General features: G+C 33.9%; 2 protein-coding genes and 1 long non-coding RNA gene across 3 annotated transcripts in view; 1 reads left to right on the forward strand and 2 right to left on the reverse strand.

Annotated features, from left to right (window-relative positions):
* Nucleotides 1–57: 57 nt before the first annotated feature.
* Nucleotides 58–14,396, reverse strand: part of LOC128672157 (Kv channel-interacting protein 1-like) — a 100,027-nt gene continuing 85,688 nt past the window's right edge. Inside the window, exons 5-7 of the mRNA XM_053749104.1 lie at nucleotides 5,437–5,510; nucleotides 4,995–5,207; nucleotides 58–4,628 (exon numbers count right to left, since the gene is read on the reverse strand). Of these exons, the coding sequence (XP_053605079.1) occupies nucleotides 4,518–4,628; nucleotides 4,995–5,207; nucleotides 5,437–5,510 (398 nt within the window). The 3' untranslated portion in view covers nucleotides 58–4,517. The remainder of the gene's footprint in view (nucleotides 4,629–4,994; nucleotides 5,208–5,436; nucleotides 5,511–14,396) is intronic.
* Sumo (Small ubiquitin like modifier) lies at nucleotides 6,525–8,558 on the reverse strand. Its single transcript, XM_053748302.2, has 3 exons — nucleotides 8,391–8,558; nucleotides 8,122–8,238; nucleotides 6,525–7,070 (listed from the first exon to the last, which is right to left on the reverse strand). Exons 1-3 carry the CDS (start codon nucleotides 8,406–8,408, stop codon nucleotides 6,930–6,932), a joined length of 276 nt encoding a protein of 91 aa, XP_053604277.1. The 5' UTR covers nucleotides 8,409–8,558; the 3' UTR covers nucleotides 6,525–6,929.
* On the forward strand, nucleotides 11,176–11,706 carry LOC128671641 (uncharacterized). The gene is made up of 2 exons (XR_008404867.1): nucleotides 11,176–11,334; nucleotides 11,432–11,706. It is a non-coding gene; the product is annotated as an uncharacterized LOC128671641 (long non-coding RNA).

The following is a 14,396-nucleotide window of genomic DNA, read 5'->3' on the forward strand; positions in this document are numbered from 1 at the left end:
TGGTAGATTTAGGATTGTGTTCAGTCGCTTGCTCCTTAGGCGCTAAAAAAAACACGGTTTATTTTCATTTCTTTATTTTTCTATAAAATACACATAATTACGATTTGTAAATAAACATTTTAACATTCAGTTATTCGTCTCTAAATAATGTTTATCGACCACATATCATGCACGTTTGTGTACCATACTATTATAGTACAAACATATTTTAAAACTTACATTTCATAAAGTAGGGAATGAAATTAATGTGCACAGTTAAACATATATATAAATTAAATTTGCTTATTTTAACAATGGAATACACAATAAAGATTTTAAATTATTAATTTGGAGAGTATTTCGATGATTTGAATAATGAATGATTGATATGTAGATCATCTCCAGAACGAAAAAAGACCAATTTTGCAATTTATAATATGGATAATTTGTACTTTGGAAATCGATAAATTTTTAAACAATACAACCTGCATAATGTGGATTTGCTTATTTTTGCTTTGTAGATAGAACAGATATTCTGTTTTTAAAGTTCTGTTCAATGTTGAAATATAAACTACATTTTCATAGGTCGATACAAAGCTTGATTTTCAGAATTGGTTTTGATTGCATTATTATTACGAAAACAAACATGTTCTGTATTCTATGTGAACTGAGTAGGTACTTGTGCACCTACCGAGAGGGGAAAAAATAAGCGTAGATCTAAATAAAGTTGCATGCAATTTATGTCCTATAGGACCAAAGAATACTATGCTAAAGTAACTAACATCGAGTACCTGTAGACTTTAGATTAGAACTTTAGACAAAATCGATAAGTATTGTTAATTAATTCTCCTAATAGGCCTATTAATACGCTGAATAATTTAATACACATCGACACCATTACCATGTAACCATCATGTAACATAAAACAACATTGTTGGCTACTAAATTACAATAATTATGATAAGAAATACATAAGAAGCGGCATAAAATATTATTTATATGTATATATAAGTATTTTGGCACTAGGACACCTTTGTTTTACTTATTACTTTGTACAAACAAATTAATTTAATATGTATTTATTAACAATAAATAGAATTATGACGCCAAAAAGTAACCAATTTATCTAGATTAAAATTCTGTAGGTATAGTACCCGCCTAGATTATTAGAATAGACAATAATGTAAATACTTTGAATTTTCAACATTTATTTTCATTTCATAAGACTTTATTTTATGATGTCACTTACAACAAATAAGTTTATATATTTTCGTAAATTAAACTTCCTCTCAGCCAGTCTCATAGCTATGTCATATATTCATACCTATGCGCACGCGCAGTGCAAGTGCAGTGACTTGAATCAGTGATTGCAGCTAGATGACAGAAAGACCTTTGATGAAAACTTTGATATACCTAACTTTTTGCTTACTTAAATCATAAGTACTTAGTAAAATTAAGATTTGCAGGTTAATGAACCGGAGATAGTAACCAAGTTGAATAATATTACTGTAGGAGAAATCGTTATTCAAGGTAGAGGTGACGGCAGTTGGGTGGGGCCGAGAGGAGTTATGCATTATTTTGGATATAATACAGGAGTAAAATAAAATCGTACTGAAAGTTGGTGGTGAAACCCAATATTGGAACAGTTTACCTGTTCAGGAAGACACATAAAATTCTTATCTATTTAAGCTCGACCAATAATGATGCTTACTTTATAACAAAATGTCTATTGATAGGCATCTAAAACTTTGGATTTGGTTAAAATTATGCTCCGATTCTTAGTCGAATCAAATACCATCAAATACAATCGTTTTATCTGAATTTTCATCACATCATAGGTATGTATTTTTTATTTTAAATACATATTGGTGACATTCATCAAATTGTTTATTTCTATAAGATTTTAGTACGCCATCTATTTACTTGGTTCCATTTAACATTCACTATGAAAATATACACAATAAGTCTATATAACTAGGTACTTTTAATTTATTTACAACAGTATTTACATTTATATTTTGATAATATCTTAGAAAATAGATCCTACTTATATTGACGTGAGTTGCAACTTCTATATGTATAAGAGAATATTTAGGAGTTTCATAAATACATATCATATTTTATTTATATAAAAAATATTTTACATTAAAATAAAATAAACTCGGTTCACATAGTACTTAGGTACTTTCTTTTTCAAAAATATTTTCATTTTCAATTTTATTTATTGTCACCACCGACGAAACATAAATAATTTGATTTCCCTCCGTTAAGTTAGTATAGAGATATAATTTACCATTTTATGTAGTGTTTGATGATGATTTAAATATGTAAAAATTATGGCAGTGTTTTTTATGTTTTACTTGTTATCGACTTGACAACCAACAACCATTTTAGGCCATCCGATATAATGCTGAATATTATCATTTTTATAGCTGTTTTGTAAATATGATTATATTAAAAGCAGGAAAAAAAATATAGCAATGTCGCCTTTAATTATCCCTAAAACATTCAAATAAGTACAAATCCTAAATGGTAGGTACACTATAAACCCCCTAAATAAATATTATATTCTAAACATTCTATAAAAAATGGCCGGAACAATTCAAAATGAAGAAGAGTCAAGAGAGAAGAATTTTGCACGAAGATTTAGACATGAACTAAGTAAAGGTGATAGAAAAGAGGAATAGCAATATTTATTTAAGTACATACTAGATAAAAGGTATTTTTTCACAATGCAGTTTTCAATCGTACGTCTAATTATCATAATTTGACAGGAAAGGAACGGCTTATCTTGAAGGAAATTCTTGAAGGATTTTGGTATCCATAATTATCCTCTTCGCATATACAGAAGGGGATACAGGACAGTTTGTTCCAGAATTCCTCTTAAATTATATTTCCCTTCGCATTATTTTTACATACGGACATAGATACTGTGGTCATTGGCCATTGGTGCCATTAATGTAAGTGTATGTGTTCAAATTTTAAAACCTTTTTAAAATTAAAAAATACATTAAATATTTATTGGTCATTTATTATGAATATAGATGATATTTAGTCAAAATTTAACAAAAGTAATCTAAAGGGAATTCTGGAACAAATTGTCAAAAAATCCCCAGCAGAATAAGCCAAATGTAGCACTCATAAACTCGTTTTTATTTATTTAGCTAATATCTATAAATCTCCTTAGAGGCAAGAAGAGGGAAATAAATCGATACCTAAGTAGGTAAGTATCTAAATAATTTGTATAATGTACATATACCTAATCTGTACCTATTTTTATATCACTGAAAGTAAGAGTAAGTACGAGTATAATAAAAAGTAGACGTGCTCCTTAAGAAGAGTAGTATGCGAGTAAAATACGAAGAAAATAATAATTAGCTTAAGTTTAACCATTATCTCTGTATGGTTCTACTTAGAAAGAATCTAATATCTCAGGAAACATGCAATTAGGGACTATTATAAAAGTTGATCTATGTTTGGATACAGACTACCCGCTATAATAGAATTAGATTGAAACCGAAGCTAGTCTGCGCTACGAAAGTCCCGTGACAAAGTGGAACAATCAATAACAGATTGGCCACGTTGTTGCAGTTACCGACTGTCGGGGCGCGGACTGTACTTGAGCGCTATTAGCTGCACACTAGCGCCAGCATAACGCCTTAAGCTGGCAAGAACAGTTACAAGAGTTTATCAATAGCCATAAGTATTTTTGCGCCCAGAGTGTAAGGCAAATTTTATACCTACCTAACTACTTATTCAATCTTTCTTTTCTACAGGCAAATGAAATATAGAAAACTTCGAAGATTCTGAGATAACGCGGCAAATACCCAGCGATATCTTAATGTTTTACACTTAGTCGCTCATAGAGAAAGAATGGGATAAGTAGATAAGCGATTGTCACGTTATCTGATACCTACCTATCGTTACCGGAAATATTAAAGGGTTTTTCGCGAGTCACTTCTACATCATCAATGGCTTACATGCAAAATTTACATACACTAATACATTGGTCTGATTCTCATTCAAGTAAATGTAATAAAGCACTAACATATTAACTTTATACAAAAGTGACGACTTAAACATATAATATCCACTGCACCAAATCCATAACGACTTTATAACATCATGCACCTACGACGAGAAACGTATCGAAAAGCAAAAAATTACGTATAATCACATATCGTAATTAAGTACTTTTTGCTCTATCCTTAATATTGTTTTTGTTACAACCTCATTATACGTACACCTTAAAAGTTAACTCTCACATTAATAAGGGAGAAGTATTGACCATTGAAAATATCAAATAGGTGCCTTGGTAAGGTTCACATTCAAACGTGCTTTATCTTGTCCCATTATCTGAGGTCGGCACAAAATGTCTGATCTTTCCACAATCATATCACCAATCGTACTCACATCAACCCCAAGTTCCTCGTATGTATAGTGCGTCGGTTATGTAAAATAATTTATGTGACATTATTTTCTCGTCTCGGATTGGGCGGTGTGGCGCGGCGTAGGAGCGCGCGCACTTCAACGGGCCGTCAGAAATTGCTGTCGAAGACACCCATGGATCGTGAGATCTCTTCGTCTCTGATGCAGCAGTCCAGGAATTCGTCCAGCGTGAGAACTCCGTCCCGGTTCAGGTCCATCTTCTAGAGTTATAAAAATATTATTGCTGTTACTTAAGTACTTTAAAACAAAAAACAACTGGATAATAGGTTTACGATTTTTTTTCTACCCTTATACCTCATCGAAATTTGTCCCTTTAGGCATTTGACACGAAGATCTGACTTTTCCGTCTACCTACCGTCACCTACAGGTAGTCTATTGATGCTTTTGTAGCATGTGTACTTAGCACAGGAAAAGGCCAATATAAACCGGTTTTTGTTTGCGGTAACTAATAAAAATCTTAAATACAAAATACGCAACGAATGTTCATTCGCCGATAGTGTGTAGCCGGCATACGACATTATCCGTATTCGCCAAGCTCAGAAAATTACTGTAGAATCATGACTCACCTGAAATAGCCTTTCGACTTTATCACGCACTACGTCATCATCTACCGTCGGCTCCACAATCTTCCCCATAAGGTCATAGACAGCTCCCACGATTTCTGTCATCTCTTCTTTAGTTATGCACCCGTCGCCGTTTATGTCGTACAGCGAGAATGTCCATCGAAGTTTCTCTTCTAGCGTCCCCCTCGATAATATCGATAACCCAGTCACAAACTCCTGAAAATTTTATATAGATATATTTATTAATAAAATTGGCGCATAACAATAAGCACTGCAAAACAAAATTTTTCAAATCATGCTGATATAGTAGACTAGAATACGAAAAATATCCCTATACGTCTTTACATCATAGATTTAGAAGGGCCTTTAAATTAATTGGGGAGGTTGTCCATCTAAATAGTGAACTCGAAAATGGGTGTTTTTTTTTTATTTTAGTCTGTCTTACCTCAAAACTTAACAGGCCACTTCTATCTTGGTCGAGTGTATTGAACACGTAGTGTGCATACTGGGCTGTGTTTGCTGTAAAAATAATAATATCATACTTATGAATGCGGTTAAGCGACCGCAGTTAATTAATAAATTCCTCTTTTCTTATTCCATAAAACGAATTTTATACGTTATATATATATATATGTATATTGTTTAATTCACTAGATAAAAATGGTTGTATTTAGTGTAATACAACTCTTGTATTCCATTCCGAAGATTGCAATTTACTAAATAATTAAGACTACCTACTGTGTCTAATGAGACGCAGTAGGTATTCGTAAATCATGTCAGATGCCTTTAGTCGGCTTGAATAAATTCTGACACCAGTGTTAGTGATCAACATACTCGATAATTAAGAAAGTTCAATTAAGTACTTTTTGCCCATCTCTGTGGGGCGGGCAATAGAGATGGAGTGGTTTGCCATTTGCCTTCTCCAATTACAATACTAGCTGTGCGGAAGCCAGTGATGGTCTATGAAATATACTCTAGCTCTGCATTTGCTTCATATTTAGTGGACCTCCTAGGTACAGATTATTCAAACAACAATTTAAATAGCTACAGTTGTCAAAAAACACTAGTGGTGAATTCTAGGTAAAAAATCATCATGACGTCATTATACCTTCCTATGTAAATGACTCTGATGTTATCTACTTATCCATACCGTAAGAAAATTTATGTTTAGAGCTGGTGGTATGCGGTTTTCTTCCACCTTAGAATAGGTTCACTCCATTTGTGCAGATGTCGTACGAGACAACTTACAGCCATTACACATTTCATATTTATTCGCTAACCAAAACAGGCGGCAGCAAGTGAGATCACAATTGGATTTACGGGTGGGGTTTGGGGTGTCGTAGCACAGAAGTTTATATAAGGATGAGAGGACATCAGGAAAGTTTCAGGTATATTGTGTATGTTGCAGCTACATATTGAAATCAATCATTACCAAACAAATACAAAGAGCAGGATTGTTAAACGGCTGATTTTAAAATATGGCTGCAACATGTATATTGATTTGTATGTATAGTCAAAATAAAACAAAAGGTATTACATATTACATTTACTTTATTCCTGATATAACATCAGTTACAGACCTGATAATTGTAATGGACACAAATCCAATAAATTATAGTTACCACATACAAAAATCATGAAAATATGCCTTACTTCAGCGTTTAAAACTATGGCTGATCCCGTAGACATGTCAACTAAAATTATCACAATGGAATATGTTGAAGTTACCTAACATTTGGTTTGCTTCAAAATTTCTTAAGACCGAATTTCAGTGCACACCAAATATTAAAAAAGATTTTGTGTGTACTGAATTTTCTTTTCGTTCTTGCGTACAAGATACATATGTAGTTTTATTACAAATAATTAACTTAACGTTAAAGTTTTGAGATGGGCACACCACAGCGATTCCCCATGGGTTGGACAGTTCCTTAGGTTAAATTACACTAGATGCGCTCCTCCGGTCTGTTGCTGATACACCTCTATTGTGTCACCTTCTTCCATCTCCAGGGACGTTGGTGTGTCATTCTCATTGATGGGCTGACCGTCAAACCTGAACCGGACCACTTGCATTGATAGACCCTGAAAATTAAATCAAGATTAGATTTGGCTTTTTGGGAATTACTAATCATTTAAAATTTGACTCTAAAAAGATTCTAGATTGTTGAAATAATGCTTTGCCTTTGATATCCAAATGGTTTTCACAACTTAAAATTTGTTTGGATGCTCTGTTTCGATAAAAATGGAATACTAAACTATTAAATGAATTATGATGAAGTTTTGTAAAAAGTAGCCTTAAAAGTCTCTAGCTCGACTTTAATTTTGGCATAGATAAATACACTTTCATACATTTTATACTATCATATTGGGTAGAAAAAAATCATCAGTACAGTGCTATAATACTGAGGCCTGCCTGTTGAAGGCAGAGGTATTTATTTCAATCACTGGCTCTGAAAATATTTTAGAGCATAGGTAAGCATTATTATTATTTTAATAGGATTGCATATTGTTGTGAAATATGTATGCAATAAATAAAACCAAATTTCAGTTCATACATTTTACATGTATGAATGTATGTATGATGTTTACAAGAAATCAATCTTGACCGAATTCATCATATTAATCCGCATTAGCACCAAAACTTACATAAGCTATTATCAATTTGATCAAACGGGACAAAACTGAATAGTAGTTTCAGCATTATTTATTATGGTCAATAACCTTTGAGGTTATGTGGGTACCAATAATTCACATTGCCTATATTGTTAGACACTAGTGAAAAAATTTAATGAAAATTAATAAACTGAGAGTGACAAAGGTTACAAAAACATTTCTAAGATTTTTACAAGCAATCAAGTACACTAAATTAATATATAGAAACAACTCTTGTGTTGTCGCAAAACTTTGTTGACAAGTTTATTGTGATGACAATCTGATTATTTCCAATATTTTATCATTAGGTCAGTAATTATATTACCAAGGTGCTCTATATAGAAGGTAGAAGTGGAATTTTTAAAAATTGGTGCAGTTTTTTAACTAAGATGTCACTGTAGGCGGCAATTTCGAGGTTTAAAGACATTGGTATGTGTGTAGAACTAATGGAATTAGCTATGAAATACGAGTAGGTACTTACAGCTCTATCACAGTAGGCGTTCATCAGTTTCCTGAGAGGTGTGTGTTTTTTGATTTTGAACTGAACAATAGCATTATCTTGTCCTAATACTTTCAAGTTGATGTGTTCACTTTCTCCCTGGAAATGAAAAACCACAAGTTTTACACTTGCCACTGCACAATTATATTGAATACCAATAATACCAATATGTAACCACATTTGCTATTTGTACGCCATGTCGGCGAAATCATGAGCGACTAATAGCACTGACAATATGGTAATGTACATACCTTTTTCTCATCAGACATTTTGAGATATTTGTATTTTATAAACTAATAACACAAATAAGAGAACTTGTGAGAGAGTTCGTAGATTTTTCCACAAAAGACGCACTACTGACACATTCGTTATCCGGTGGCGTGGTAATGGCGTCCGGTCGAGGCTTGGAGGAAAGAACGCAGGGCTGCCAACACATGCGCGGCAATAACGGCGCGAAAGAACGCTTCTGCGCAGACTCGTCATCGGTCGTCGCCACCTGCTGCCTTCCCTTGCGCTTTATAGGGCGTTGCAATATCGATAGAATACAACACTATTTTTGAACGGAAAACAGAGTACAAAAATACTAAAGATGAGCTAGCGTAGCCAAATGACTTAATACCATTACCTTATAACTTCCTGGCCACAAGCCATAGAGGTAAGTTAATCATATCACGTGTATTTATAATGTACTAGATGTTGCCCGGGGCTTCGCTCCCGTGGAAATTTTGAGATAAAATATAGCCTATAACAATCCTGTATTATGTACCTTTCAAATGGTGAAAGAACTTTCGAAATCGGTTCCGTAGTTTCGGAGATTACCCGCCTCAAACATACAAAGTCACAAACTCACAAACGCTTACCTCTTTATAATAATAGAAAATATATATTGTGTAATAAATTATATATTGTAGATGTGTTTGTTAGTCTTTAATCTCACCATGTATCACCAAGTGGAAGAGGGGGTTAAAATACTTTAAAAAAACATGATGGGATTAATGGGCTGCCTCATACAAAGCTGCAAATTAGGCGTTGTAAAACCGGGCACACGATGAGGGACAAGTTAAAAAGATGTTAGCGTTTCTTCTCGTGTGTTTATATTACACATATTCTCTTTCTTGTATTATATGCGAAATAAAAATATGGCAAAGTCTATAGTTTGCTCGGTGTATGAAATTATAATAATCTTTTACATTGTGACAGAATATACAGAATACAGAATATTAAACTACACACTGTAATGTATAATGTTAAGTGTGTAGTTGTGAGTACACAACTACACGCGTAACATAATACATAAGCTCTATTGCATTATATTTAAAATACATGTCGTGTAATAAAAACTATGTACTTAATGATTAATTTATTTTATTATATCACAACTTTAAATTGAAGCGATGAGTAATTTAAAATTTCCCGCCTCATAGTGAAGTGGCTGTTTATTTGTATTGGTTTGGCTTTATACATGCTTTATTGTACTTTGCTCATTACCAACTGCGGCAAATAATAAATGCGTCATCAATAGTGGGTTCACTACTTCGTTTAGTAACGAAGTAATACAAGGCTTATTTAACAAATAAGCATTGTAACACTTTTAAGAACCTCAATTTTTCAATATTAGGGTAGCCCGTACTGAAAAATTTCTTTCACTTTTTGAAATGTATATGATTTTTAAATATGATTATTAATAAGAACTTGTAATGACTAGATCCGTTTCCTTTGCGTCATCCATAGGGATTGAATATATCGATAACTAAACGGAAACACATAGTGATGTGGGTGAGAAAGTTGGCTTTATCGACAATCCGTTGCCAACAGTGCAAAATAATTACATACGATTATAGACAGATAAGCTATTATTATAGATCCATTTCGCGTTGAAGATGTGCCTTTTACAAATACATGAGAAAAAACGAGACAGATCCCACATTTTTATCTCTCATGACGTGCCTGGCCTGATTAACCATCTTGTATGTGATTAGCCCAATAAGATCGGGAAGTTGTATGGAAATCTTTTATCTCATGTGGATATACTCGTCCGTCGTCTATACAATTTTCTTGGTCTTTGTACACTTTCGAAGTAAAGCACGAAGCACCTATCTTTACCTAGCCATTATTCAGATAATACATTTTTACATTATTTGTAAAGCCATATAGCCATGATATATGGTTTAAAATATCTTGAAGTTTTTAGAGCTTTTACCGACGAGTCAAGACAACAGCCGGTCAGCGGGGTCTTTTTGTTCGTGGATCAGGGCTTCAATAAGGCATACTACGCAAAGCTCAGCGCAGATGGCGTTACTGGTACAACTAAGGTACACAAACCAATGGAGGCAAAAAGCGCCAATTTTCAATATTGTTGCAGATTTACGACCAAAAATACCTTCTACGCAATCGTGGTGCAAGTTTAAAGGAAAAAGGAAGGATTCAGTGGATTATCCTGGAAATAATAAAACTATTTTAGGTTATGTTCTGCATTATTTGGTCAACTGTGGTCATAAACTTGATATAAACTTGATTTTGACTGAAGATCTTACCTGTATGAAGTCCATATTTTAATAAGTCTTCACGTGTGAAGTGTTCCTAGCTTCTTTTCGACTGGCTCGAAAATTTTACAGTGTGAAGCGTATCCCATAGATTTCGAAATATTTTATCTATGGAAAACCATTGTTCCCATTATTTCGGCACCCGAATATGCTACATTGTTGTATATTTTCACATACGAATGCTTACATAATGCAAGGATTAATAAAGTATTCTAAAATAAACGTTTTAATCGACATAGCAAAAGGCGGCAAAGCTTTTGTGTACCTAACATACGCACTGTATGTACTCTGGCGGGATAAATGTGCAGTAATACTTGACATGAACTTGACAATATAACGTTTCCCCATATTCCTTAATGATTAAATAGGTACATAGGTAATCAGCAACCGTAATACCCATGCCTATTATCTTAAAAAGTACTTATATCTATGTAGTAAGTAATTAGATTGCAAAACCGCCTTGAATAAATAAAAATAAAATATATGTGTCAACTGCTGCTTACACGGATAATGTGTTGTGTAGCACACTGACTTTTTGTTTGAAGTGTGATATTTTCTGATTATTATCCACTATTTCTATGAAGTATATTTTATCGACCGCATTCCAATAGTCGTAGTCGTAGCATTATTTTACAAAATTTCCAAAGCGACTGTAAGTACCTACTGAAATGGAATTGGGAAGCATATTATTCTTTTAACCATTTCGGAACGACAAGGATATTTTAATTATTTTTCAAAATAAATTTCAGGATGTAATTTCTTGTCAAAATTCAACAAGAGTGACCTAACGCGAAGACCTACGAAAGACTAAAAAAAGTGGAATCGCTCTCATAAATTTTTACATGTTTTTGCAAGTGGATTTTATGGCCAATGAAATGATTGTATTTCCGGCGATCGCCACGTGGGCAGGCGTTCTGAATTTTAGATTTGTGGCCGTGCTGTTCGCCGATAACAGAAAAGCGAGCCGTTGCGAATAATCGTTGCAGACCGCTATATTTCAATTGAATAAAATTTTGCTACGTGACTCGACTTTTGTTTTGTGTCGACAAAAAACATAAAATCACCACAAAAAAATCATTCATATCTTTCCGTTAGTATGTTGTTCTCAATATACTTCATTTCCCAAATAATGGGAAGAGGCAACTCTTTTTATTATTTGGTGTCAGCCCTTCACATGCGCCAGGTTTTCCTTGGCTGTCACGCTCATTGGTCTGGCCACTTCATATGGTCTTCGGCATCCTCAGCTGTCAGACCACTGGAGCTTGGGTTTGTCCCTTCTGTCAAGACCAGGTGGTAGCTGCATAGCCAGATATTTGTTCTCTGCGCAAATTGCTGGTTTTTGCAAGATGTGGCCGTACCTACCAACAAAGGCGGCACTCCTGGATAGCGACGTGCCGCTGCGAAATGCTCTCTTCTCGGAAATTTACTCCCTTGAGAATTCCCACAAATTTCCAAGAGACATTCTATCAGAAATTTTACGGGCGCGATCTAAAGAAAATTCTCGGGCCTTCTCGAGAATATTTCTTGTCCGTTTTCGTGCTTTCTCGTAAATTTCGAGAACGATACTCCGCTACTTCTAGAGCACTCTTTATTACCTACAGGTACGAGTTGTATGTCTGTGTAAATTCTATCAGGCTGGCGCGAACACGCGATTTTTTTTTTACCGATTAATAACATACATTCTTACTCATTCCGTCTCCGCTTTGATTCAGAGTAGATCTTTCAGTCGAAATTGTGGCGAGAATCAAAATACATTCATTCTTTGGCATTCTTTTGCATAATCTATTATTTGCATAAGTGATTGGGCCAGTTGGAAACGGAAAAGTCAATGCTGTTAGCCGTTAGACTATAAACGCCTACATTGGTCGCTTTAAATAGCTGATTCAGATTTTTTGCGGCCAAGTTAACGGTTCTCTTTGAATCTATTCAAATTCCCCTCATCGATTCAATTTTATTGGAGCACGGGAATTCGAGTTGGTTCGTAATTTGAATATCGAATTTTAAAGTGTTTTAAAAAAATTAGGCACTGTTAAGTCTGCTAACTACTTGCACTTGGATTGAAGTGGGCTCAATGTTGTAGGCACATTATTGTAGAAAACATAGAAATTCTAAAAAAATATAATGTAAAGATTATAATGTTAATTAATAAAGTGCCATTGTCCAGTGCAATTGCCTATATCATACAACCAAGGTTAGTTTTTGTTTTTACATAAACCTTCCATTCTTGAATTTTGAATTAAATCCGTAAGTATCATCATCACTTTTCAATTTTAAAAGTGGCTTGTGTACAAAAAGGCTACAACGTTGCTCAGGGTATTCAAAGGGTATCCTATCGGGGCTTACAAGCAATTTGGAGGCATGTAAACCAGTACCCGGGCTCGCCGAGACCACTCAACTTGATAGCATTATATGATTATGTGATGCGTTTTTCATGTCCCCATTTTATTCTTTTAGTACGGTATCTTTTATTAACGTCCCGCGTGCTGCGCTGATATTTACCTACCTACCTTACTCTTTTACAGGGAATTCTGTGAAGGATTTTTTTCCTTTACTATTATATGAGTAAAGATTTTTTCCTCTATAACAAATTGAGATAGATTTAACAGTGATTTCTTTGAAAGTATAATACAAAAGAAAAAGGTATTTCTAAATTTGAGAAAAAGACACATGTTTTTGTATTGTTTAGATGGATGGAAATTGGAGGCTATTTTGATCTTCTTAGGAATTAAAGATATAACTGACCTGATTTCTGCTGGCTTCTGCTTCTCTGCTGGTGGTTACCTGTTCCGGGATTTGGGTAAATAAAAGACGTGAAATTTAAAATACTTTATTTGCCTTATTTGTTTATGAACGCAAAGTCTGTCCCGCTGAGCTTCCCGCTGTCTGTCTATCCCATCCCTAATACTTAGATTTTAAAACTAGGTAGGTATGCAACGGATTTTGATGTGGGATTTTTTAAATACATAGATACGAGTGATTCAAGAGGAAGGTTTAGGTGTATTGTATAATTTATTATGGTTTTATCAGAGTGAAGCGACACGTTAGTGTTAAATGACAACAAAAATGTCAGTATGAATTCGGAAGTAGGTACTTGATAATTTTAATTTTTTGGGCAACATACCAAAATGTAATAAGTTTGAAAATGTCAGTCATTTTTATCACGGGTCGCACCACCCGTCTCATCGCGAGACGTAATCTGTCGTGTCATCTAAATATGTCCTCTGTGCAGAGCTTTCTTCTCGTGCTCATTATAACTTTAATGCAACTTATTAAACTTAATAAACTGGAAATTCCAGACTGAAAATAATGTGTTATTTTTTTATTTACCTACACATCTACCGGTAAGATTTTTCTCCAGCAGAATTTTGTATGATGAGACGAGTTTCGTTTTAGAACTATACGATTTCACATACCTAGCCAATAGATAATGTAGAAAATAATAATAAAAAAAAAACATTACCTATAGATGCTCCAGGAAACAATATCAGTGATCTTGTAGCAGTCCTTATACCTACTATACTTATAACTAGTTCTAAATTTATTCAACATCAGGATCAAAGTCTAAAAGTCTAAGTGACGCTTATAAAATAAATCTTGTTTTTCAGATATGGGGAAACAGGATAATTACACTGTATTTAACTCAAATTATGCTTCAATTTACGCATCATCAGCCTGCATTGTATTATTGTTCTTCTTTTAGATTCGATATGGCTA

Source organism: Plodia interpunctella, chromosome 8 (genome assembly GCF_027563975.2).
Source record: "Plodia interpunctella isolate USDA-ARS_2022_Savannah chromosome 8, ilPloInte3.2, whole genome shotgun sequence".
Classification (NCBI taxonomy): domain Eukaryota; kingdom Metazoa; phylum Arthropoda; class Insecta; order Lepidoptera; family Pyralidae; genus Plodia; species Plodia interpunctella.